The 27010-nt window shown below is 51.7% G+C and overlaps 2 protein-coding genes across 2 annotated transcripts in view; both read right to left on the bottom strand.

Annotated features, from left to right (window-relative positions):
* Positions 1-5359, bottom strand: part of CSPG5 (chondroitin sulfate proteoglycan 5) — a 26988-nt gene extending 21629 nt beyond the window's left edge. Inside the window, exon 1 of the mRNA XM_019537875.1 lies at positions 5343-5359. Coding sequence (XP_019393420.1) covers positions 5343-5359 — 17 coding nt within the window. The remainder of the gene's footprint in view (positions 1-5342) is intronic.
* A 1435-nt stretch (positions 5360-6794) lies between these two features.
* The window catches only part of SMARCC1 (SWI/SNF related, matrix associated, actin dependent regulator of chromatin subfamily c member 1), a gene marked incomplete at its 5' end in the record, with an annotated part of 134336 nt that continues 114120 nt past the window's right edge, over positions 6795-27010 (bottom strand). Inside the window, 2 exons of the mRNA XM_019536695.1 lie at positions 6795-7725; positions 9569-9745. Coding sequence (XP_019392240.1) covers positions 7637-7725; positions 9569-9745 — 266 coding nt within the window. The remainder of the gene's footprint in view (positions 7726-9568; positions 9746-27010) is intronic.

Raw genomic sequence — 27010 nt, 5'->3', positions numbered from 1 at the left:
TGGGCACACTGGAAGGATGCAACAGGCTACAATCAGACCTAGACAGGTTACAAGGGTGGGCGGTCGGGAAGGCCGACCGCACCCTGGCATGCATCCACAGATGCATCTCGAGCAGGTCCAGGGGGGTGATCCTCCCCCTCTGTGCGGCACTGGTCAGGCCGCAGTTGGAGGACTGCGTCCAGTCCTGGGCGCCGCACTTCAGGAGAGATGTGGACAGCACGGAGAGGGTCCAGAGGAGGCCACTCGCACGGTCGGGGGCAGCAGGGCAGGCCCTACGAGGAGAGGCTGCGGGACCTGAACCTGTTCAGCCTCCACAGGAGAAGGCCGAGGGGGATCTAGTGGCCTGTTACAAACTAGTCCTACCCTGGGGGTGTTTAAGAGGAGGTTGGATGAACATCTTGCCGGGGTCGTTTGACCCCAGTACTCTTTCCTGCCATGGCGGGGGGTCGGACTAGATGATCTGCTCAGACCCCAGAAACTATGAAACGGTGACCTATATAACATACTTGATGTAGCCCATGCGGGGAGACCAAGGGGCTTTGCCCACGGTTACCCCGCTGTCGGTGAGAGCAACACCATGCAGCACAGCCCAGGTAGACGCCCTCTCCCGAGCTTCCCTCCGGCCCCGACATTATATGATGTCACGAGCCCCGGCGCGGGGTCCAGCCACAGGAGCAGACCACGGTCCAGAAGCTGCAGCCACGTGCAAGCCGGCGGGGACGGCAGGTGCTGGATCTCCAAGCCGGGAGCATTTCTTAGCAGCCGCAGCAAACCCGAGAGTTGTTGGATCGTGCCAGGGCAGGGCTGGCCAGCTGGTCAAGTGAGCTCTTGTCAGTTGACCGGTCAAAGACAATGGCCATTTTACAAAAAAACTACATTTTTGTGGAGTTGGCTAGACAGAAGTTGGATTTTTTTGTATTGTTTTTCGACACATTTCTTCATGGCAACTTTACATTTCCCCCCATGTATTATTTGGACCTCTTGGCTGTTTTTTTTAATCATTCTTGACCAATACTTGACCGGTCAAATCCCCAAGCCCACGACTGGGAGGCAGCTAGAGCTCTGCACCAGCAGGCCGCTGGCGCGCCCCCTCTCCAAGGGCTGAGCAGAATCGGCCTTCGCTCTGGCCTCGGACACCCGGTCCCGCGCCCAGCTCCGGCCGAGGCAACCCTGCGACAGCCCTCCATGTCTGACCGAGAAGCCGGGGAAGGGCCGTCACCTCCGCTCAGCGGCAGGTTGGGGGCTGCAACGGGAAGAAGAGCCGGGGCCGGCTCTTCTTCCCTGGCTCCAGCTCAGCAACCTGCCCCCCCATGGCCAGCCCCGCTCTCCTGCCTCTTGCTCATCTCAGGCCCAAGGGGTGGACCTGGGTGGTGCTTGATTCAGGACTTCCCCACCTCCATCTCTCCAGTGCCTGCAGGGACCCCAGCTCCGGTCCCCAAAGAGTCTGCCGGCACAGTCCCCACCAGCCAAATAAATGCAACCCTGCCCCCGGGCTCCCTGGCATTCACCCCCAGGAAGGGCACTGCAAGCTTTAAAGGACCCCCGTGGGCCGGAGAGGACTGCTCTTCCCTCCACCACGGCCTCTGGCAACAGCCCTGCCAGTCAACCCATCCCGGAGCTGAGGTCCGTGCTCCAGCTGGTTTGTAGGACCAGAGGTGTTTAAATTGCACGGAAATGTTTCCCGAAACCCAGACACGACGTCTGGGCAAGGCGCGGTGGAACCGACTGAGCAAGAGAGACAAGGAAGCAGCCGGCTGCATTGCAAGGACCAGCTGCAGGGAACGAGCCGACAGCCTGGGTGGCTGCCAGGACTAGATTAACACAGGCAAGCAAGGCCTACCCCACGTGAGCCCAGCATACCTCTTCGCAGCACCTCGGAGCAGGATGGTAATGCCTCCGTAACATTCATCATGCCGCCAGGCAGCCCCTTGGCTGCTGGGGTGGAGCAGGGCAGCTGCTTAATGAGTCCAGAGCAGGAGGGAGGAGAAAGCTGAGCTAGCAGAGGAGGTTGAGGAGGGCAGAACATGGACACCTGAGCTGGAAGGCGATGTCTACGTAACATTCATCACACCGCCAGCCAGCCCTTTGCCTGCTGGAAATGCAGCTACTTCCGGGGTGGAGCAGGGCAGCCGCCTAATGACCTTGAGCGTGTCCCATCCAGCCTGGTACCCAGAAGGAAGGGCACCCCTCCACAGGCTGCACACCAGGGACGCAGCCGGGCCCACCCACCTGGCAGCTCCTGCAGTGGGGGAAGCTGCCCATTTCCTGCAAGAGGCAGCAGCAGCTGCAAGTCACCCTGCAGGTCACAGGCCCGGGGGCGAAGTCGTCTTGCCCCCGGGCAGCTCAGGGCTGCAGTCTTCTGCACCCGAAGGCTCCTCAGGAGAGCTGTTAGCCCGTCTCAAGGGCTGCAGGGTGGCCACAAGGACCTGGGACTCAGCACGCTGGCAGAACAGGAGGGGCTAGGGCTCGGAGAAGGGGCTGCTCGGGACCCGGGGAGGCGCACGTATTGGGAGACGCCAAATGCAAGACCCGTCCCATATCAGCCCCGTTCCACGATGCACCCCTGGCCCACGTGGCCCAGGCGTCTGTGCTGAAGAGCAGGGCAGCAGCAGGCCTCTGCCCCACGGTTACCGGCTCAGGGCCAGGGCAAGATTTATGGTGGAGTCACAGAGCTGTGGGGCTGCCAGAGGTCACGTCTAATCCAAGCCTGGCTGGAGGCAATATCAGCCCTGTCCAAACCGGCCCAGACACATCCATCATCTAAACTCTTCCTAAAGCTACTGTCAGCCCTGACGCAGCATCAGTCATCACACCCGAGCCCACCCCGGGGAAAGCGGGGGGACCGCAGTAGCCAGCATCCTGCTCCTATAAAAGGTTGTTTCTAGATGCTCGAGAGACAAGGCAGAGGCTGTGCCCTCGCTGCAGAGGAAGGCCGTACTTACCCCTTCCTGCCCCCAACGCAGCATTCGTCTGATCCCGAGCACAGGGGCAAGACCCTCTGGAGTTGGTCATGGTAGCACAAAGGTAGAACTATGTCTAGATTAGCCTTAAAACAGTGTCCAGGGTGCATTTTAACCTGGTGCATCTGACAGCAAAATGCAGCAGGAGGCAGCTGCAAATGTGCTGCGCGGACTGATGCGGGCCCGGGTAGTCAGAGCTGTGCTGCGCGCATCCAGTCAGACCCTTGTGTGGAGCTTCTGCTGCAAGGGGAGGCAGCACGGGGTCCCAGCAAGGGCCCCGGGCCCTTCATCAGCCAAATGTCCCCCAAGAAGGGTGCAGAGGGGTGACCCCAGCGAGCCCCAGGAGCAGGCAGCAGACTAGTAGAGCCCCCGGGGAGGTCCCTGGTGCTAGACCCGCAGTGTGGCAAGGGGCTCGCCGAGAGCGGCACTGCTGTGCACGCCGCACACAGCCAGGGGGAGGTGGCTGGATAACGAGCGACACTGTTTGCCCGGGCTGAGGAGAGCCCAACTGGGCATGGGTCATGCTGGAGCCTGGAGCTCGGGCTGCTCCCCCTGCCCCACTCGGTCAGCAGCTTGTTGCCCACCACGCAGCCACGTGCTGCTTAAACCCAGGTATTGGCATGTGTGTGCATGCATGCGCAGTGGGGGTCAGGTGTTGACATGTGCATGTGTTAGATATTGGGGGGGGGTGCACGTGCGTGCGTGAGTGAGAGGTATGCGGGGGGGGGTTGTCAGGTACTGGTGTGTGCGTGCATATGCACTAGAGATATTGGGAATGCATGTGTGCACATGTGCTCGAGAGAGGTATTTGTGTGTGTGTGTGTGTCAGGTATTGGGTGTGCACGTGCGTGCACATGCAAAGCAGCTATTGGGGGGTGCATGTGTGCAGACACGTGAGGTATTGCGGGGTGCATGTTTGTGTCAGGTATCATGTGCGTGTGGATGTGTGTGTACACACAGGGAGAGCTTGGACACCCTACATCTCAGCCAGTCACCCCGAGCTCCAGGCATCGAAGACGCGATAACGATTTTCCGGGGCGTTTCCCCCCATAACCAACACTTCCTTCCTCAGCAGCTGCTGACACCAGGGACCGGGTGCAGGAAGGGGCAGCAGCAGGGTCTGGGTGGGAGGTTCGGTGCTGGGGGCGAAGGCAGGAAGGGCAGGGGTAGGCAGCCAGGCTAAGTCATGGGTGTTGTCAAAGACCTGGCACAGTCGTAACATGTATGGGCCTTTTTACTGATACGTTTACATTTCAAAGCAGAACCTGCAAGGGGCAAAACTGGAATAGCTGAGGAGAGGCAGACACTGAACACAAGAGACACCGCACACGTGCCGGACATGAAGAGCGTGTCACGGTCACGGCACCCAACAGGGAGCAGGGGGTGCAGCCCGCCTAGAAGAAACCCAGGCAAAGATGAGGCCTGTGGGATCTTTCCACATGCCCAGATCTGTGAATCCCTCAAGGACTTCCCAAATACCCGGCTGCAAGGAGACACTCTGCCCCCACAATTACAGATCTATGCAAGGCTGCTGTATTTTTTTGGCTAATTACGTTGCATTTTAAGTTAAGTAGTGTTTTAGCTTAGGCTAAACACAGAACACACTATTCTTGTTCTGGCATTTTATAACTTCAGTGCCACCACCTGAAGTCCAATATTGAAGTCTGGTAACAGGCAGATGGAAGATGAAACAAGACTGGGGGAAAGCAAGGGACGAAAGGAGGGTGACCAAGCGGCAGGAAGCCAGCGATCGGTTTGCACAACTGGCATTGCACTCATGAGTTCTGCATGTGCTCATACACAATTTGCGTTGGTGGATTCCTGGCAGACCTCTCTCGATCCTGGAGAACAGGGGATGAAGCAGCCCCACAGGAAGGCAGGGTTTGGCCAGAGGGAGGGGGGAAACCCACATTGCAGGATGGGAGCCTGCTGGCTCGCTGACTGCCGCACGCTTGGGGTCAGGCCGTCAGTAGAGGAAAAGCTCCTCTTGGTTCAGCCAGTGCCCACGCTTTTCAGCTGCAGCAGTAACTCGGAGCATCGTTCCACTTCCCCACGGGATGAGGTACAGGGTGGACCCGGCTGAAAGACACTGAGATGGGACAACGGGGAGGCAGCTGCTGGTCCCAGGCTCTGGCCAGACATCAGCCGTTGCCACAACCTACGACATCTGCATGCAGCTTTTGGGGTATGGATGAACTGCATCACCCCCCTTTCCCGCTGCCTGCGCTTCTGTCGCTGCGGGAGCAGACAGACATAACTTGGGAACTGTAATGGCTTACACTGGTATCATTTGATACCGGTATAATGGTTACATCTACCTCCACCCTCAGCAAGAAGCTGGGGTCAGGCCTCGAGATGCCGCCCCGCTAGACCCCTACTCACTTCGTCTCATCTATCATGCCACACGGTTTGATTTCACCCTTTCCATTAAAAGCTGCTGATCTGAACGTATCGGATGAAGTGCCCCCACTGACCCAAATCACTCGGACGACCCCCAGCACGTGGGGTAACATGCTCAGCGCTCGCATCCAAGTGTGTGCTAGACAAGGCACCGCTGGAAAAGAGCCGGCTGTCTGGATGAAGCTGACGCCAGCAGATGCAGGCTCTAGCCTTGCGCGCGTGGATCCAACTCCCGACAAACTCCGCAGGACTCAGTTTTGTATAAAAAATTTTTTTTTTAATTTCACAAAATTGGGTGGCTGCGTTGCAGGAATAAAACCGGCCCTATACATAGGATCAGATGAAAAAGTCACCACGCGGGTTATTTATAGAGGAACACAGCAGTGTGAAGAATTCAGGTACATCGTGAGGAGTTTAAAAAAAAAAAAAAAAAAGTCTCCACCTGGATCCTTTCAATTTGAGGTTGATCGCACTAAAAACAACCTGAGCTTATTCTAAACCAGCCCACGGCCTGAACCAGGACTCCACGCTCATGCCGGGGACGCGGAGGGGACGGGGAACGTTTGGAAGGGGTTTCCTCTGGGAAAGGTGGAGGGTGGGGAGGCCCCGAGCACACTCTCGCTGCTAGGCACTGTGGAGTCTGCGGGCTGGACCACGACCAGTGTTATCCTGCGTGCTGGAAGGGACCAGGCCGCAGACATGGATGAGCACGTAGATTGCGAGCCCCAGACACACCTGCGCGTTCAGGGCCTGGGGAGCTCCCTGTGGATGTTCCTAGGGGATGAGCACGCCAGACTTCTTCAAGGCCAATCCTCTTTACTTTAGGAAACAAATGACTCTGGGTGTTTCGTGCCCCTTGGGAAGTCTCTCTCTTTTCCCACAGGTGAAATGCCTTCTGGCCAAGCTTGGGAACACAAGCCCTTTGCATGTGTGACCTCTGCAACCCACCCTTGAAATGCAACATGAGGGACCCTGGGAGTTTTGGCAAGGGAGCTTGTCAAGAAAGCTCTCCCGGGAGGGAGAGGGCAGAAGATCCAAGTCGCACAGACAGCAAGAGTTTTATGTCCTTCTGCAGTCAGTAAGGGCCCATGCAAGCAGCTGAGTCTGGCCGTGTCAGCTCATCTGTGTTGGGGCATTTTGCTTCTCCCCCTCCCCAGTCCTTGCTTATGGGCAAGGATCCGGCTGCTGACCCCTTTCTCCCACCACAGCCCTGCAGACAGTGGAATGATAAAGCTCGGCAAGTGGAGGGCAAGGGGTGAGCAGAGGAAAGAGCGGTCTCCTGCCTCCGCGCCCACTCAGGAAAGAAATTTAAGAAAAAAAGGGGGAGTACCGTGTTCACTGAATTCTGCCCACCTGGCTGTCTGCAAGAGGTAGTTGTGGCGTTCACGCCCCAGCCATCCCAGCCCCAACCCATATGCTAGCGCTTCATTGCTACCTACTTTTTTTTTTGTTCATTTTTTAAAGGAAAAACAAAACAAAAACGCATATGCTCCAAAAGAGAGGGACTAAAAACCTGTCTTTAATTCCTCAGCTGGCTACTGTACTGAACTACTCAAAGGGACGATGCTGCTACCACCCTTCCCTCCTTCCAATTCAAACACAAAATAAAAGATAAGCTGGAGCAGGAAAGCTCAGGTCAGCGAGTGGTTTTCTTCTAATTGATTCACTCCCAGCTCCACTTGCACGGGATCAATATTTCCTTTAATAAGTTAGCGAGGAGCCCTGGGGCTCAGCTACTGCACTTAACGATTATCTACCTGTAACGAATGTGGTCAGCAGTCCTGCAGTTCCCGCTGCTGAGCAGTGGAAAGAGGAGCTCCCTCCCTCTCCCACGCCTGCCCAAACTCTGGTTGCTGCTGTTCATCTTGATGCCTCACTCTTTCCACCTGGAGAACCCAGAACGTCAAACGCTGCCACCTGCAACACCTGGCAGCATGGGGACACCCCCTGCTCTGTCAGAGGATCCCAAACACAGACAGGGTGGAGGCAGCGAGATGAAAGAACCAGAACGGAGCAGTTGCTCCAGGAGAACAGACCAATGCACACAGGCTCCCTGCCAGCAACACGGAGGCACTACTGTCTACTGCTCTACAGCTTCAAAATGAACCCTCCTCAAGGGAGTACAACTAAAGAATGCCAGACTACTAGGGTGCGCGCGTGCGCGTGTGCAGGCAGGCTGACTGGAGGCAAAAAACCCTAAAAGGAACTGAAAAACTGAGGAATCCGTTTTTGGTCACCACTGTCTCGGCTCTGGGTGCTCCGTGCTGCGGGCTGAGTTAGGGGGCTGTGGAGGCCGGCGGTGCTCCCGCGGCAGGGGCAGTCACCCCTTCAGCTGGCGGCGGTGGCTGTTGCGATGGAGGGGGATCTGGAAGCAGAGGGAAGAGAGGTGGTGAACACACTGAGTTGTGGAAGACAGACGCTCATCGCGTGTACAAGCACAGACACTGCTCTCCAGGAAAACAGGAGAGTCTGTGACCCTTTCTGTCTCCGATTAGTGCACCTGCTTTCACGGTCTTTTTTGCCCTCGCAGGTCTGCACTGGCATCAGTGCTCACTTGCGAGGCATGGAAGTATTATCCCTTAGCCAGAGTGAGCAGCAAGCAGGCACCAAGATCTCATCCCAACCAGACTAGCACTACCTGCTGTGCTCAGACGCCTAGCACATTTCTTGCCTATTTAAAAGCACTTAACTATTTTCATCACCAGAGCCTATCCATACAGGCTCAAGTCGTGCATGCAGCTACAACACACAGGCATCTGTATATGTGGCAGGGAGGGAAACAAAAACAAGGGAGGACACAAAAGGACAGCTTCCGGGCAGAGCAAGTGAGCACAGGGAAAGAGGACAGTGATGGAATAGGACTGGGTTGCTCAATACAGAGACAGAAGTCAGCAATTGCAGCAAGGCAGAAAAGGCTCGGGATGGCCATTTAGTACAGAGGTGGCAAACCCAGGGGTGGTGGATGTTAACAGGGGAGAAGGACAAAGAGAGAGAGCATCAGAGAAGGAAGGGTGGAAGCAGCACGGGAACGAGAGCTCCTGCAGGCCTGAGGAATCACAATCCTTGGCCAGCAGGCACTGTGGGGTGAGGTACCCCGCTACAGCAGCTGTTCACACAGCTCAGGGGCATAAATCTGCCGGGCCAGTGGCAGCTCATACGGCCCCTTGTCTAGTTTAAGCTAGGGGCCAGCATAACCAGCTCATGACGAGGGAGCAAGAACCCCAGGCTGGTACAAAGCCCGCTTCTTTGGCTTATGGGTAGTTCACGGGTGCCGGTTTGCTCAAGTGATCTTGGCACAAGGTCTAAAGACTCTGGGGCCAGATCTGCAGCTGGGGAAATGGGGCTTGTGGTTCATCTTCTGTCCAAGGTATGCACATTTGCCCTAGCTGGGGTCCTTTTCACAGTTGGTAGGGTTGGAAGGGACCTGAGCAGATCATCAAGTCCGACCCCCCGCCATGGCAGGAAAGAGTACTGGGGTCAAACAACCCCAGTAAGGTGAACATCTAACCTCCTCTTAAACACCCCCAGAGTAGGAGCCAGCACCACTTCTCTTGGAGGTCAGTCCCAGATCCTAGCTGCCCTGACCGTGAAGGAGTGCCTCCTAATGTCTAGTCTGAATCTCCCCTCTGCCAGCTTGTGACCGTTATTCCTGGTCACTCCTGGCGGTGCTCGGGGGAACAGGGACTCCCCCAGTACCTGCTGGTCCCCCTGACTAGTTTGTAACAGGCCACTAGATCCCCCTCAGCCTTCTCTTGTGGAGGCTGAACAGGTTCAGGTCCTATTTTTTGCATTAGCTCTTCAGTTTTTCACATCTTCCTGCAGACAGATTCCATGGGGTTAGTTTTTCTGATCTGCATTAAAAAAAACCCAACAACCTGGGGCCCAATCATCTAGGAATTCAGCTGTAGCTATTTCTCAGACCCCCTTCCGAGAGCTATTTTAGGTGAAACGGAAAGTGGTTTTAAAGGCGCTGTACTTGCCATTACAGCCCCTACAAATCAGAAGTGGACAACAGCATGTGGCAGGAATGGGGTGGGGGGCCAGGCAGGTTGAAATCTTCCACCAGTCCTCTGCAGACATCCCCAAACACACAGCTCCGACAGTCCCCACAGAAACAAAGGGGCACGAACGACAACCAATCACTTCTCTAGTAACTGCGAGACAAGCAATGGGGAAGCCGGGAGGCACGTTCAAGCAGAGCCACTTACACATGCCGTTTGGAGCTGCGAGGGGAACGCGAGGTCCGATGATGTTTCCCGACATGGGCGGCATGCCCGGGGGCGCAGGGCCGCTGCCTGGCGGGTGGATGTTGGCAGACACGCTTGGCATCATCCGGCCCGGCATGGGCTGCCCAGGTATCATCGCACCGGGTCCTGGCATCTGACCTGTGGAGCGTCACAGAGAGGATATGTTGAAACACTCGCATGAGCTAAAGAGAAAAGCAGTGGCCTAACCGCTCTCTGGACAGAAAGACGGAGACAGCTTGCACGCTCACAGCCCTCTCCCTGCACTCCAAGTGCCTCCCGTGACTGTCCCAGAGGAAAAGCCTCCCCACTCCTACCTCAACACACTGCTCTCAGGAGGGACAGCAGTGTGCTCGGACCGTGCCCAAAAACCACGATAAAACAGTGGCTCCTAAGTGAGCTGATAACTCGATTTGGATGGAGGCCGGGTAAGAAGCAGCTGCTTGTGAACTTTGTGAAGGTACAAGGGACTGACTGCATTGGAAAAACCAGGTTTCCAACAGCAAAGCCCTTGGCCACTGGACTAATGGCTTCATTTAATAGCAGGAGGGAAGCCATGCAGCTACAAGTTGCACTTGCAGTAGTTGCAGTATTAAACCCATTCTGGGGGGGAGGGGAAGGCCTCCTTAATAAGCCTTCCTTGTGCTAATACCCTTGTGAAAGTAGCTTCTCAAAGATTTACACTTCACAAGCACCAAGAAACATTTTGAACCACAGCTGCAGACACCTACAGTTCTCAGAAATGGCTTCTGAAACCACATTTGAAGAGATATTGCTCCATAATCTGATTACCTTTATTTTTTGAGGGATCAACGCGCACACGTTATATAGGCACAGTATCTTAGCCAGGAAAGCAGCTATTAAGACACAAATTGCAGCTACTTGCAATAAAGATTTAATTCCTTCCCATGTCCCAGGTACTTATGTACAATAAAAGGCGATTATAGAAGCCCTTCAAAATAACCGTGCGCCTCTGCTGGAAGGAGGAGATTCTCTACCGCAGGATGTATACTGAGAAAGAATGGAGGCTACAATAGACGTTACAAGTCAGGAAAATTTACAGCTGCATTTAGGACAGAGTCCTTCTGGCACAAGGAGCTACTTCTCAAGCTCCTGCTACAGCCCAGCAGCTGGAAGGAGGCTGCAGTGGAGGAGTTTGTCAGCACCCGTAATTCCCTTAATTAAGGGATGAAGAATGTTAGCACCTGTAACTCTCTGAATTAAGGGATGAAGAGTATATTTACAGTCTCTCAGATGTGCTGGCACCTTGGACAGCATCACACGCAGCTACACCAGGCTGTTAACACCCCAAGTGGCACCCAGCGCCTGCCAGCTCCCCGAAATTCAGCCCTCTCCCTCCTGTGCTGCTCCAAACCCAAGCAGCATGAGGACCGAACCAGAGCTGAACAGAGAAGCATTCGGGAATCAAGTCGTGTACAACAATCGACGGAGACTGGGAGGCACCGCAGGTGCAGAGGGGCTACCTCGCCGACCCCATGGCTCTGCAAGGGCTGCCTTTGCACGAGGACCCTGGAGAAGAAGTCGGTGCCTTTAGTGTTCAACTCTGGATCAGCATGAAACAGCTGCATCTACCGCGAGGTACAAGAGCTCAGCCATGCTAGGAGGCGTTGTTAGCTATGCTTGTAAGGGAGTTGTCACGCTTTCCATCACCTCGGCTCCCTCCCCAAGCTCCGAGTCCTGGGGCGGAGGGGAAGGGGCTGGGGAGCGAGTGCGGCAGCAGCTCCTGGACAGCAATCAGTACTGACCGAGTCTTTGAAGAGTAACAACGTTAGGATGTTACATGAGACACCACCTTGCTTGGGAATTTCAGGGAAGGCAGCTGAGCAGGTCGCACATCTTTCAAACCCCCAACAGGACCTGGACTCGTAGGTGAATGCAGGGCACTGGTCCTGGGTAAACCAACTGGCCCCACCAACAGCTCGGCACTTGAAGAGCCGGACTAGGCTTGGGGAATCCAGACAGGTAGCTGCTCGCTCTGTGCAACCCCCAAGGCAGTCTGCATCTGTTGCCCAATGGCAGAGGTACCCAATCCCGCTGGCTGGAGTGCACAGGAGGATTAAGGTAACCTAACGCCATAATTAGAGAGAGGCAGTTAGCCCTGTTAGTCTGAAGTCAGCAGGAGGCAGGGCAGAGCACAGCCGCACCCTACAGAATACCTAATCCCAAGATGCATAAGCTTTCGTAAGAGACTGCTCACTTCCATGTACTTTGCTGTCCTTACGAGAGCTATGGATCTCCAAATTAGCTCATAAGGTGCAGCTCTGCTCTGCTTAATGCCACAATGACCAAGTTCTCTGACAAGCCTGCAACATGCTGCAAGAGCTATCCAATCATTTGAGCAGAGCTAACTGCAGCAAAACAGGGTTTTGGTAAGGTGCTTTTAAAAAAAATTTAATAAGGGGAAACACAACAAGAAGCTTTTTGGAGACGGATACAGGAGAGCAAGTTGCAAATGCACTCGCACACGTACTGCACACAGCTTGTGGCCAGTGGCCTGTCATAAGCATCTCTGACATTTTCCTTGCTACGTGTGAAAGAGCAGCAGGAGCTGACCAGAGAAGGCCACATAGGGTCAAGACTCCCCGCTTCCAAAATCAGCAAAACAGCCTCCACGCCGGCGATCACACGCAGGTGGATGCGACAGACCACAGCCTGGACCCCCTGCTTCCCATATGGCAAATGAAATGGCAGACTCCTTAAGCACTCTTCCCACTGGATCCAGCAGTCTGCCCTCCGTCCTCGGTACGCACCATACAGGTGAGTAAGGCCCATAGCGCCAGAGCTGTAGATGTCCGCAGAGAGGAAACCGGGTTTCAGACGAATTCGGCTGGAAGGTGCCCAGCTTGGCCCAACCCCCCCAGCCGGAGTAGCAAGCAGACGGCAGGAGCAATGAAGCGTTCCTCAGCTTGGAGCACAGAGGACTTAAGCAGACACAGCATGAATTTACTGCCGCTGGCATCCGCGTGTCCATTTTGGGCCAGCTCATTCATTAGAGATGAGAAGCAGGCAGCAAGGGCAAGGCCGAACACGGCAGGCAGCGTGAGAACACGCCACCACCGAGGGCTGCAGCCAGTCAGGGATCGAGGCTTAGAGACACAGCAAGCCATTAGCATTAGAAATGGGTCACGACTTAACAGGATCCACTGCCAGTCAGAGGTAAGGGAAAGCTCCAGAGCATCCTTGGGTTCGACAGCCCCCTTTCTCCCACCCTCTGGGAGCTTGTGGCTCCGAACAGGTGAAAACGGCAGGAAGAAGTGAATCAAACGCCTCCTTCTCCCTTCTGCAAGGCAGCCTACGTGCCTCGCAGATCAATTTAACCAGCACGTGAGAGCTCGGCTGTACCTTCTCCCCATCCCCCAAGCCCCTGCTGCTCGCGGGTGCGGGAACGCACCTGGGCCTTGGAGCAAAGCCCGTGCGAGACCGCGAGTGCCGAGGTAAGCCGAGGTCAGTTGGTCAGTGCCGGGCACCAGGATTCTCCGCTGAGTTGCATGAGACAGATGTGGGAACTGCCTTGCATCAAGAGGCTAAAAAGGTCACTGCACGCAAACGGCTGCAGAGAGCAGCTTGGATTACAGCGGTGGGAAGAACCAAAGAAATGCTGAGAGCGCGAGACGAACAGCCGGGGACAGTTTCCAATCCCGCCGGGAGAAGAGGGTGCGAGGCTGAGCCACTGACAAATAGCTGGGCTCTTCCCCTCCCTTACTCCACAGCCTGCTGTTCTTAGGGCTGCAGCTGCCGTTCCTCTGCTCCGTTTACCTGTTCCCCTCCACCACCTTGAGAGCAATGAGCCCTCCAGGAGCAGCCTGCAGCTCAGGGGCTGCCTTTGCCAACGCAGTTAATTCCCTGAAACCCAACACAGGGACACACAGGTGGTAACAGTCATGCTCAAGTTTCCTCTGCCACGCACAAACACGGGTAATTGTTTTTGGTCTATCCTGACATACCCCACGTTCCCGTGAAGCTCGGGACCTTTGCCATTGAGGGTAGGATACGCCCCTTTTTAGCAAAAGACCAATGGAAGGATCTACATGTGCAACCAAAGTCCAGATGAGTCTTGAAAAGGGGGAGAAGCCTCTGCCCCGAGTATTACGAGTCATGTTAGGCAATGGGGCAGCGCGTGCCAGCCATTCACTCTGGATAGCGGGGTCCAAATCTGGATTAGCTCACAAGTGAAACAAGCTGTGTGCATGCATGCCTTGCAGTCTGGCACACAGGTGGTGGTAGCTCACAACCTGGGGCATGCAGGGAGTCTGGGCAGGTCAGGTCTGAAGGGCCTGTGCAGAGCCAACAAGGCATGTGGCTCAAGCCAGTGCATGCACTCTCACGCTCTTCTTTTTTTAATGACTGGTCAGTAGTCAGATCAGCACCACCACAGCCCTGACTAAGCATCCCGTGTCCGATACAAAGGCACACGTGCCTGATGCACCTGGACAAAGGTGGTCAGAGAAGCAGCAAACAAGGCTGCAGTTGTTGGAGGGGTGAAGGCACAGGAAACAACCTTGTGCCAAGGTAAGAAACAGGAGGAGGAGGAATAAAGTTGCGGGGGCCTTTGTCGGACAGGAAGTTTGTCTCAGAGGGGATGGAAAAGAGGGGAGCGACAAGCCAGGAAGAGGATTTTAGCAGCACTTTGAAGGGACCTGAGGGGATGCGACTGCAGGTGCCGAGCCCTGGGAGGAGATGCCAAAGCAAGATGGTCAGGGAGGATATGAGAGAGGATCCTGGAGACGGGATGCAGGAAGAAACACCAGGGGAGAGCACCTGGCTGGAGGCAGCAGAACCTGGTGCAGAAGCAGAGGTAAGCTGAGGCAGCACCAACAGCGGCTCTCAACCAGGCTGCCGCCACATTCAGAACGGTGACAGAGGGGTGCCCGGATCTTGGGAGGCTGAGAACCACTGGTTTAGACCACGGCCGTGGGTTAGAGAGAACAAAGTCAAGGGCAAACTTCAGATACGAGCAATTCCACCGGCCTGGAAAAGGAGGAGGAGGGGACAGGCACCCAGCTGGAGACCGGCATTTGCCACGGAAGCAGAAGATTGTTGCCAACAGTGCTCATCTTGATACCAATCAGTGTCATGTATTTCTATCCTGATTAGCAAGCTGTGTTATTACTTGCATCTATTAGGCAATTATTATTGATAGATGAAAAAGAGAAACCTTCTGAGCTCCAGTGAAGCCCCGGCCTTGGCTGAATTAATGGAGTGTCACCCATGTTGTTAAAGACAATCTGCCTCAACTTTTACAAACCTTTGCTCTCCGAGACATTGCCCTTGTGAGCTGATTTCTTGAATTCGACTCCAGTGGTGTTCAGAAGACCACTGTGTCTGACTTAATGTTACAGTTAATTCTATAGATATTTGTTCCTTGCCAAATGAAGAATCGAGTTCTAGCACTGTTTCCCTACACGCTCCGCTGAGCTGAGGTTCCCAACACAGCCTGTAGAAGCAGCCTGCAGTTGAGGAGAAGGGTAGCCTTTTATCCCTTTGTATGCTGCCGCAGCAATACCGCTATTTTATTTCAGAAGTGGCTGAAGATGCTTGCAAAAAATAATCGTCCTCTCAACATTATTATCAATTTCACAATACATTAGTGTTCATTTGTCAAACCCCACCAACCCCAAACAGGATTAAGCAAGTGGACTTCACTACTGTCAGTATGGCAGTATAGAAATGAAATACTCTTTCTATAGCAATCAGATGTTTTTTCACTTAAGGACGCAGCTTCAGTAAGACAGCGGCTAAAGCAGAAAATGTTGAAGTGTGACCTACATAAGGAAGACAGCTCAGGGATAGCAGGCATGTGAGGAGATAAAATGGAAAGGTTTGCTAAAATTGGTTTTATCCTGCTGAAAAATCCTCACACATTTGCAGGTTTTAGGTGTTGTCTGAAGTGTTGTTCTCCCTGGCTCTGCATGACACACGCGTGTATGTGTGTCACACTTGTAAATGAAGAGATGCTCAGGGGACTGCTCTGAAGTATTTACTAGATGTCCCATCTCCACTGAAAGAAGGCATTGGAGAGGCCCTGGAGTGGTAAACTGAAGTCAGCTGTCACTATTCTTTGAAGTGATGCAGGGAGGATGCGAGGCAGAAGCTTTGCAGTTCCAGATACTCCTAGTCACTGCTTGCAAGTTCCTTCCCAGTAGCAAAACCCTCTGCACAGCAGGCAGCACCAAGGGAGGGGAAATCAGATTTCTAGAGACAAGGGTTCAGAGAAGGGAAAGTACCGTCTTTATCTCAGTAAGGCAAGACCCACCCCCCCAAAAATAAAAATCAGCATGGGGAAAAAGCCCCGTTTTATATTTGTACATGAAGCAGAGGAGGGAGCAAGGCAGCTGTTTGTGACTCTGACCCTAAGCCCAGAGGAGGGGTGGGTGGGTGTATGTGGTGAGGGGGGGAGATTCAAGACAACCTCCCAATTCTGAGATTCTTTACCTGGAAAATGATAACAAATTTATACATTTTCCATATATAGAATCTAATGCCTGGGGGGCTGTTCTGTATTCAAGTAGATACGGTACCAGTGCTCCACTTGGAAGTTTCGTCCGTGCTGTCTGGGCAAGCGGAAGGGGATGCTTCTGCTGGAAATGACGCTCTCACCCAAGCCAACGTGAGATCCTGCACGAGTGGGGAGAGCAGGCACGTGGCTCTGGTCCGGAGGTCTCCAGGCCCGCTCCACTGTGAGACAATTTTGTGGTATCCACGAGACGCATTTCAGCCCCACTGCAAATCGTTTTCATTCAGTGACTGAAATTGTTACTGCTAAGCAATCTTCAGGATAAGGCCTTCCTTCACCATGTGCTTCCAACATACGCTGCAACCAACGATCCCAGAGCCAAGCGCTGAGTGATTAGTGACGATAACTCATTTAGCATCCACCTCGAAGGAAAGGCAGGGTTTCCACTGCACTCGCATAGTGCATCCGTCGCTTCCCTCTAGCGCAGCTCATTCACTTCTGATTATACTGGCATCACCCTGAAGTCGCACATACCAACCTGAATGCCAGGGTGTGCTATGCTGGAGCTGACAGATTGGGACCTCTAGCAGCGGCAGGCCCACCACCATTTTTCTACAACACCACACGTACAACTTCGCATTCCTTCCCAGGAAGTGGCAAATTGCTCATCTGCTGCACCAGTGAAGATGATCACTGAGCACAGCCCCACGGGCAGACTTTGAATATTTATGCATCTTAAATAATGTACATTTGGAAGGGGGTTGCAAGTGCAGAAACTCACTGGAGAGGTTCTGCTGACATCAGAGAGACAATACAATGCAACCGTCTTCTGGCATCCTTAGCAGAACCATTGACCCCTGGCTGTCTCATTTACTAGTCCAACTGTGCGCCGCTTTTTGCATGGTCAGGTTTTCACTGGTGGAATGAGACAGCCTCCAGCCAACTAATGGAAGGGACCCAAACTTTCTACCTGTGATAGTTACTTAGAGTGAGAGACCCACCTATATAAAATGTGCTTCTTCTACTGCTATGTAAGCAGCCTTCACCAGGCATTATTAAAATCACAGAAAAGGGACATAAATACCCTACTTCAAGACCAGCCTTATTGGTGGTTCTTCTATCAAAACAGGAATTGGCACATCCTACCTCTGTACCATGCCATCAAGAGGATGCAGAATATTAGTTCCCTATCCAGCTTCAGGATGCTAAAGAGTTCCTGTTTTCCACAAATATACTTGAAGTCTGTAATCACACACACTTCCTGGCTTGTCGTTGGTAAAATGCAATGAAGAATTTTCCACCACGACTACTTTGCAGTCCTTTTGTGACTATTTTCTGCAAAATTCCTTCCATCATTAGTTTACTGGATGGAGTTCTCATTCACAACTGGTGAATGCTGAAGAACAATGGCCAAGGGCAGATTTAAAAATCCAAAATCTGGGTATCTGCACAGGAGAACTGGCTCTCGGACTTGCACTCAGCGAATCATGGAAATGAGATAACGTCATGTGAACTGCGTGTCATTAAGAACAGCCCGGTTGTTGAGTATCAGATATGTCCAACGGTAGGCTTGAGAGCAAGCTACAAGGAATGATTCACACAAGGAGCTCATTGAACAAATTTCAGCTGCTGCATCAGAAAATTGGTTCTGAACAATTTGCTAACAAAGAGAGGCAATATTTAAATAATGCATCAAAAAATGATTCACCCAGTTCTCTGGGTAGCCTATGGGTGTGTCTGAGACTATCCCCATAACACATTTCTACTTCAAAAATGAAATGCCATTACTAGATTAAAAACAGTACCTTGAGGGAGTTTTCTTCTGGTTTGCTCAAGACTGCTGCACTGCAGAATTGTTAAATACTTAATACTCACTTATTTCCTAGCACCCTTTATCCAAGCATCTCAACCCCTGCTAGGTGCTTAGCATAACTCTCCGCTCACAGACTGCACGGAGAGAATAAATGATGTGCCTGAAGATGGACCACCAGCAGCAGAGCTAAAAACAGGCCCTGTGAATCCTGGTGCTAACCACAGGCTGCAGCATCTTTCAAACGCAGAATCATTTTTCTATTCTACAATAATTTCCATTGCTGCTTTTCATTGTTTTACCGTTAATACACCTACTGCTGCTAAAAAACCCAAAACAGTAAGTTCAAGGAATGTCAGAAATTTTGCCTAAACCTTGAAAAAAGGGAAATGCATTTGCACAGAAGTCTTCTGAATCAGCCGTGCTGCCCAGGTCCTGCAGCACATCTTGGCACCACACAGTCCTTGGAAACCCTGGTAACGGTCTGGGCACTATGGAGGGCAAGTCCTGGTAACAGTCTGGGCACTATGGAGGGCAAGTGAAAGCCAATCGCATCCGAACACTTGAGCTACAAAAGACTGCAGAGCACAGGTCTGTAGAAGGAGAAACCCAAAGCCCCACAGATGAATGGACGTATCCAAGGGCCACAACAAGTCAGTGGCAGAGCTGAGAAAAAATCCAAGTCTGGTTCCCAATTGCCTTCTCTTAAGGGGTTATTCAGACCCAGCTGGAAAATACGTGGCGATGGGGAGAGCCTCTCACTTGCAATTGGCTGGATGTCTCTCTCGGTGTGCGCCACCTGATCAGACAGCAGGGCACATTTGCTTCTCCATTTGGAAGTCACCCACCAGCCTCTTAGGGGAAGGTCTAGGTGGTGGATACAGTTATTCAAAGCACCTTTCCTGCACTGAGCCTGAGGGAAGGTTTCTCTCTGGGGTAGCTATTCTACTACCTCTACCTGGCACTTCCAACATGCTGCTTCATTGCTTGGGCTTCTGCCGCTCTGGCACACTGGTAGAAAGCAGTTCCAGGGTACAAAGGCAGCCCCCAGGCTGTGGAGAACGGCTCTCCGTCATTTCCAAAAAACTAGGCATCTGAACTACAGACAGGGAGAGCATAAGCAGGACTCTGCTCTCTGCGACAGACCAGCACTGGTAGCAACCTCCTGTTACAGGCTTAATTACTGCTCTGCTCGGAGCAGTCATACCCCCATGCATCTTTTGCACTTTGTGGACAAGCTACAACCAGGAAGGCTGCTACCGATAAAAGCTGTGCTCGGCTAATGACAGGAGAAAACCCAAGCTGCAATACGTGTTTTCTGAGCACCTGGATATAGCAATCACTTGGAAACCCTAGAGACTTGGGGTGGGGGAGCAGCTATGTGGGAACACCGCTTTGGGAGCAGGCTTCACCAGCCTGGCACTATTCTGGGCCATTTAGTATATATTTAAATTCAAATTCTGAGTGGGAGAGGAAAACAGGCACGAAGTGAACTGCTACTGTACATGTTGAAATTGCATTCAGATACCTCCTCTGGATGGATTATAGCAGCCTACGGATTTTTGACTGGCTGGATTTTAGTTTCAAACCATGCAGTAATGTTTTAAGAAAATAATGTGAGTTCTGATTTAGGACCTGGACAGGGGTCAGACTAGCACACCCCTGAGGTCCCTACGGAGGTCCCAGCATGTTCTGCAGACTCCTGCATTACACGCAGCACCCAAGACAGCCTCTCGCAGCACGGTGCGACAGCCAACAAGATGACAATACCCACCCCGGTCCAGCGCTTCTCTTCAGGAGTTTTGTATTTTTAAGTGAATTTCATCCTGACATGACAGCTGCGGAGATGCTCTCAGCCCTGCAGGGGCCTGCACACGTTTCCAGAGCACGCCACAGTGGAGGTAGTATGTGGGCTGCAAGACGGCGTGCCAAATGACAGCAGAGAAGAAATATACTGGAGGCACTTTCCCTTGAACTGAGCTTGTTCAGCATCTCTCTCACAGGACTTTGATGGCAGGTGCTCTCAACTCTCAAACGGAGCTGATGTAAGGAACCGTGCCTGCTTCTCTGGTCTGAGATGATACAGGCCAAAACTAAGTTACTGTCACCTTTGGGGGAGAAACTGGAGCCAAAGGGAGGGCACAGGAAGATTGTTTTCTTGCATTTGCTGCCTGGTTGAATTTGTGCTTTCCTTTTCTCTTGGAGCCACAGTTAGTCTCTCTTCCTAGCTAGAGAGAAGCACCTAATTCCTCTTCAATTTCTACTCCTGTTTCAAAGGCAGGTTAGCACTTAAGAACTCCAAAAACCCCTTCTTTGCATTTCTAGACACCTCAGTACCATTCGGATACCTGGCTCTGCACTCTCAAAGAGGACAGAGACCCTCCGAGTCCTGCTGCAATGAGAGGAACCAAAGGGCAGCAACCCTGAGGGAGCCAAGATCCTCTTGGGATGAGAGGCAGAGATGTACCGAACTTCCCACCCAGGGGCACCAGAATCCATGGGAAAAGTGTCAGGGAAGGACAGAGCTGTTCCCTTCCACAAGAGATTGCTCTGGGAGTTCAAAGAGATTTTTTGACTCGCTTCTGAAGCATCTTTGCAGTGGCCTCTCTCCGATTTCAGGATTGCTAGGTGGAGGTCCTGAACAAGGGGGATGCCACAGTGTCACTCCCTTCTACACCTTTTGGGAAGAGCTCAACTGATGCAACAGTCTATTTCCTACAGACAGCGGCCCTGTTTTGAGCACGTTTAAGGGGGACACGTGTTAAGTTCAAGCCACGTGCTCTGTCCTGCATTAGCACACAGATGTGCCTCCTGCCCAATACCAGCTGCAGTCTGGTACCAACACAGTACGCCCTGGGCTGTGTTAGCTGATGGGCAAGACTCTTTTTAGAAAGTTCTCACTATGGCTCTGAGGAAGAAAAAATGGACTTTACTGTTGCAACTGCACTTAATGTAAGGTGAGTTCATATACAAGGGTCTTCCTTTTCTCTCCCAATCATCACACGGTTTTTGCTACATGTTCTCCAGGGAGAGGCCTGCCCTGAGCCCCTCCCTACCAGCTCTCAAAAATGTTTACAAGTGAAACACAAGTTTGATGGCTGCTCCTTCACAGAGGAGATGACCAATGTCGCTGAGAGGTAAAAGATTTTTAGCTAATGGACCCTCTCTCATTCCCCCTGCAGCTATGTGACCTGGAGCAAAAACTGTCGTGACTTCAAAGGGATTTAAAAGGATGCTGGATCCACTGGAACAGCAGTTTTCAACCTGTGGTCTGTGGACCCCTGGGGGTCTGCAGACGATGTCTAAGGGGTCCACAAAAGATGACTAAGATCAATCAAAAGTAAGTGAATACAAACATTTACAAGTCAAAGAGGTCTGCAAATAAAAAAAGGCTGGAAATCACTGGACTACACAACAGACAACACAGACAAATGCCCTGCAACTGGGCCCTGGCATAACTGGGGAATACGAAGTGTGCTAGAAGCAGCAACATGCACTCAAAAGGAAGTGAAGCACAGCTGGTAGTTTGTCATAAAAGCCCTGAAGCATTCACCTGGGGCTCCCTTTGGGATGGAGATCCATTGAGAAGGCCCCACACTAGCCTCAGGCTGACACCCTCCTTCAAGTGCAATCTGGCTGTGGGAAGGCTGGAAGCCAGGGTTATTTTCTTCTTCTGTTAATAAATGTTTTACAGACCTTCAAATCACCCTGTTCTGAACCATCTCTTCACCAGCCTACTCCAAGCACTCAAGGGCTGCTTCACTTAGCATTTTATTCACGGTCTGTTGGATCCACAGCTAGACTTTTTATTCCTTACTAAGGGAGAAAGAGGACAAAAGTGAAGTCTGTTAATTATGCTGTTGGGAACCACAACGAAGTCCATGAAATTAAAACCATGCAGCCAAAGCAGCAGCTACAAGTGGGCTGTTGCACCAGTATGCCTCCTCTCCTGTGCCACTCAGGCCCCCTGCTCTCTTCCATTTGGAGATGCTCCAATAACATGACACCTGAGATATCTCAGTCACTGAGAAACTCTTCCAGGCGTTCTCCAGTGAGGCTGAATGGGGTCAATGCCTTGCAGAAGCTGGACTGGCAAGACAGCCCTTCCTTGCCCACTTTCCAGTCAAGGAACCTGCCCCTCTGCTTTACAAAGGCCTCTCTACATCACTCTGGGTGCGGGGAGGACTTGCCTGCATCACAGACCAGTCCCAGACAGGGGCAAAGCACTTTTTTGCAAAAGCTGCTTTCAAGTTTGGCATGGGGCAAAGAACTGGACTGATGGCCCCAAAGCCAGAGGTTCCTCACCTACTCGTTTTCCCAGGCTGCCTCCTGGCAGCATGCCTCAGCCCTTTCCAGGACAGACTTCTTTCCCACGTCAGGGGAATTCTGCCCTTGGTCTTTGGCACCTCCGCAGAGCTTGCTCACGCAGGTCCTACCCAACATCTACAACAGGGAAGCAAATCTGCACTGTGGCCAGATGCCCAATAATGATTTTGTTAAGCTCATTAATTCATTTTAGATAGGCCACAAGGACTGCAATTATTCAGTAATAAAATTCTGTTTGCTGCTGATGGAAATAAAAACTTCTCTCGATTCCATTACTAATCCCCTGAGGCGTGCAGCCACAAGTTAATGCATCTCTCCAGAAGAAAATGTATACACAAGAGAAAGAGGGGAAGGGGAAGGAGATGGGAGTGGGAGGAAGGACCTACATCATAAGTACTTGTGTGGACCATTTTTGCAGCCAAATGGTGCACTGGAAAGATCCCAAACATTGAACTGAACTGACAGCCTGGCCGTAGCAGAGACAAAACCTCAAGGGAATCAGAGTCCTCTCTGCACACAGGAACCAGAAATTATTTCATGTGCACAAGAGTCCACCTGTCATAAAAAGTAATAACTCCTGCCAAAGACAACAGGCAGTGGACTAAGCATGAAATCAGCCGTCAGGAATGCCCTATTTCTAAATGGCCTGGCTTTGCTACTGACCTGCTGCCTAAAGCAAGCCACTTAGCGACAGACTGTCCCGCTTGAGCCAGTCTTCTGCTATTGTTGGCAATCACGTCACTCAAACCCTCTCCTAGATTTATCAAGGCCCTCTTCAACCAGTTTGGTTTCTTCCGCCACTACTCCCATTGGGAGGAAGGCCATTCCAGATCCTCCCTCTGCTGATAGGTAAATGCTTCCTAATTTCCAGCTGGAGTTTATCAAGGTCAATATGTACCACCCACTTGCTCATGCCAGCACTGCTCTACACTACAGCTTAAATGGTCGTTCTTCCTCCCAAGTCTTTCCTCACACGGTGCTGCCACAGAAGATGACCATTATCACTTCTCAGCCTTCTGTTTGCTAGGTCCAGCAAGTCCCCTCGCCTAGGCTAGGCTCCCCTGCTCCTGGACCACACAACAGCCCTTCGAGGCTCCTTCATTTGAACGGAGCGGTTCTGAGCAAGGCTGGCCAGCGCTGCGCAGTATTCCCCAGGAAGTCTTGCTAGCACCTTGTAAAATGGCATGACCTGTTTCCTGTCTCTGCTGCATGACCTTGCACTCTGAACCCTTATATTTCATACCATTTCTACTATTCCAGTTCTCAGAGTATCTGGCTTTTTCTGTACAAAATGCCAGTCTTCTGTGGCAATGCCTCTCTGCTCTGTTGTCGGCATGTTTCACTAGCGCTATCCTACTGTGAAAGAGGAGGTATAGGGCCACCCCTTGAGAGCGCTGCTAATAATGCCCCCGGCCCAAGAGTTCCTCTTTCAGCACCACCCCTTGCTGACTTCCCTCTACCTACTTGACTCTTGTCTGGACTTCCCTGGTCTACAAGACTGGGACATAGTTCTTGCGTCTTGAGGGAGACAAAGCGTAAATCCTCTTTAAGGCTTACTTATCTAACTACTCCATGATCAAAGAAAAGTCTTTATGAGGCTGCAGATGTGACGGGGTTCAGAGGACTTCTCCCTGTTCCTCTAGAAGTTCACCGGGGATGAGTGAGTCCAGCACCTCTTCTTTCCCCAGGAAGGGAAGGCTCTCCCATACACTCATGTCATGGGACATGTCATTGGAATTGAAAAAGTAATTGAAATGTGCTGGCTCTGTCAGGGCATTCACATTTCAGTTACTTTAATAATGGCTCAAACCCATAAACTTACTGTGATTCATGTGGAGGCGAAACTCTTGCTGGGAAATAATTCTTTGATCCCAACTTCCTTCAAATCTCCAATGAAAGTACTGGAAACAAGGCTCCTCCATTTTTGTCTCCATTTGTCCTCTCTCTAAAGCAACTGGGTTTCACCAGTGTTTTAAAAGTTTTCTGCATTGAAAAGTTGGGTCTGGAAAGTCTGCTGGACTTACCGATTGGGAATTCCTGATGAAGGCAAATGGATCAGTCTATGGCGACTGGCCCGCCCAGGAAACTCGATGCTTTTCCCCCACAAAAGAGTAGGTTTCCTTAACAGAGATGTAGCAGAATTAAAGTTTAGACAGGAAGTCCCTTGCAACAGCCACAGAAAGAGGGCCCCCTAGGCTGGGACTAGGCCTTTCATCCTGATGGCAGCCAATCTGAAACAGCTGAACTATATCATCCAAGCCGTTAGCTCTTATCTAAAGGCCTGCTGGCAGTTTTGTGCCAAGTTCTCTGGCAGACTAGGGAAAAAAAAATCTCATCTGTGTGGATTTTACCTATATATTTAGCGACTTATCTAGAAAGAGGACGGCTGAGAAAAGAGAGGCTAGGCTCAGAAACAGTAAGCACAGAGTCTCTTCCAGGTGTGCCCTCAGTTTGTCTGCTCACTGGAGGGCCCGTCATCTAAAAAGGATGCCAAAGCCCTTCCAAACAACACGCAGATGTTGCTTTGGCCACCCTAGAAACGCGACGGTCTTCCCAGTGGAAAGCAGAACAGCAACAGACAGACTCAGACTGTCAGCTTCTCTCAGGAGGGATTATATTTTCCTGTGAGCACGGTGCCCAGCAGAAAAGGCAGGCATTCTCACTACAAATGGAGGAAAGCTGTGTCCCACTGCAGTGGAAAAGGGAGATGGGGAGTGGTGTGGAATTAATCAATCTGGAGCTCTTCCCAGCCAGCAGGGTTACTAACCTAACTCCACGTTGCCAAGGAACTTTAATAAGCAGAGGTATTCAGGTTCCCTCTGTTTCAAGTCCTGCCGCAAAGGGATCACTCTCGACAGCACACATTCAGATGGCTGAATGCTGGCTTCAAGCATCTTTAAGAAAAACTAAGAATCAGAGGAGGAATGTGTTTGAGACGAGGGCTGTCATTATACACATGCAACAAAAGAGATGGGAGTGCAGATTTAACTCTTAAGTTTTTAGCAGAGCATCTGTAGGATGCGTCTCACTGTATTTGTTGCCAAGGTTGCTTCGTTTTAAGAGCTCTCCCAGCAGATACTCACACTGCTGGGATGCAAAGACTTGCAGAGAAAAGGAATATCAAGCAGCGAGTGGCCTCCTCTGCCTGTTTTGCCATGTGGATGGTCAGGTCAATTTGGGAGTCTCTGGCTCAGGAGCCCCTTCCTCTCGCACATGGAAAATCCTTGCCCTGAGGATACCAAACTCCTCATGCTGAAGGCCGCAGTGAATTTGCCCCATTTTCAAGTACAAAAACTACCCCTAGTCATATCAGCTGGAAGCTGGAGAGTTTTGCCACTTGAAATGAGGGCAACTTCCTTGGTCTTCGCAAGAGGTTTTCCTCTCAAACTTTCTGAACCTCATGCAAGATTTTGAGGTAGCCCAAGGTGACTTCCGCTTCCCGCAGAAGACTACAGAAGCCGAGTGAAAGAGGACGAGAGGAAAGAGAAGTTGCTTAGGCCCCTGAACTCTTCCAAGAGATTGTTTGCTGGAGAACTCCAAATTCTTACCCCCGAATAAATACTGTGACATGGGAACGGCTGGACTGCTTCAGTCCTGTTTCTGATCTCAGCACTGCAGCATGGGAACTGCTGCCCAGCTTCAGAGGAAGGTATAAGAAGTCAGGTGTGATGATCTGCTCACCATGTTAAATCTCATCCAGACTGAAGACCTTGTGTAAAATGTAGATGTGATCCTTCATCCTTTTTAGCACCTTCCCATGCTGAAACATCTGCTCCGAGGAGATCTTTGCACCCAGCCATGAAGCCTATCCCAAAAGGGACTAGCACTGCACCTACTGTTCCAGATGAGACCTCGCTGCTGGCATGGATAACCTCATGATGTTATCAGTATTACCTGGCACAAGCTAACCTTTTAGCATTTCACAGCTTCCTCTCTACTGGGCACCGCTTTGCATTTCATTCGCCGTTGTGCTGATTCCCTTACCCAGTCTCGGCCTTTCTGAAGTGTTCGCTGGTCCTGTCCAAACTACAAGATGCCACATTGCCTTCTCTCTAACATCAGACTAAGAGTTAAGTACCTCTGCTCATGGATGCCACCATGCTCAGCTGAATGAAGTGGACTGCAATCAGTCTACACAAACTTGCTCCGTTATACTTGAGTATCTTCTTCCCGATCAGATGCAGGCAGATGAAGCTCACACCCAAGGACTCCAAGTGACCGATCTGCTTCATTCAACGCATCACACAGCCTATGGCGGTGGTTCTCAACCTTTTTGAAACTTGAAGCACCCCTCGGGAAAAATGCCAGAGTAGTTTTTGCTTCTTTTTTTTTTTTTTTTGACTACAGAGAAATACCAGAACAATTCTTCCATTACAAGAAACTCAGAAAGACCGCCACAAGGCAGAATGGTTATAACAGTATGGATCCCTAGTTGAAACTTCTGGGTTTATCCTGTGAATCCTGTTTGCACACCCAACAGTGCTGTGTGGCACCCCTAAAAGGATCTCAATTTAAGGAGGAATTTCTTTACTGTCCGAGCCCCCAAGGTCTGGAACAGCCTGCCATCGGAGGTGGTTCAAGCATCTACATTAAACACCTTCAAGCGCAAACTGGATGCTTATCTTGCTGGGATCCTATGACCCCAGCTGACTTCCTGCCCTTCGGGCAGGGGGCTGGATCGATGATCTTCTGAGGTCCCTTCCAGCCCGAATGTCTATGAAATATAAAGGCACCCCAGTGATGCTCATTGAGAATCACTGGCCTATTCTGACAAGCTGTGCTTCACTCTCTCCCT

The sequence above is a fragment of the Crocodylus porosus genome, unplaced genomic scaffold (genome assembly GCF_001723895.1).
Source record: "Crocodylus porosus isolate Cpor-Errol unplaced genomic scaffold, CroPor_comp1, whole genome shotgun sequence".
NCBI classification, from domain to species: domain Eukaryota; kingdom Metazoa; phylum Chordata; order Crocodylia; family Crocodylidae; genus Crocodylus; species Crocodylus porosus.
Note: the sequence above shows the minus strand (reverse complement) of the source record. Positions and strands in the feature narration are given on the sequence as shown.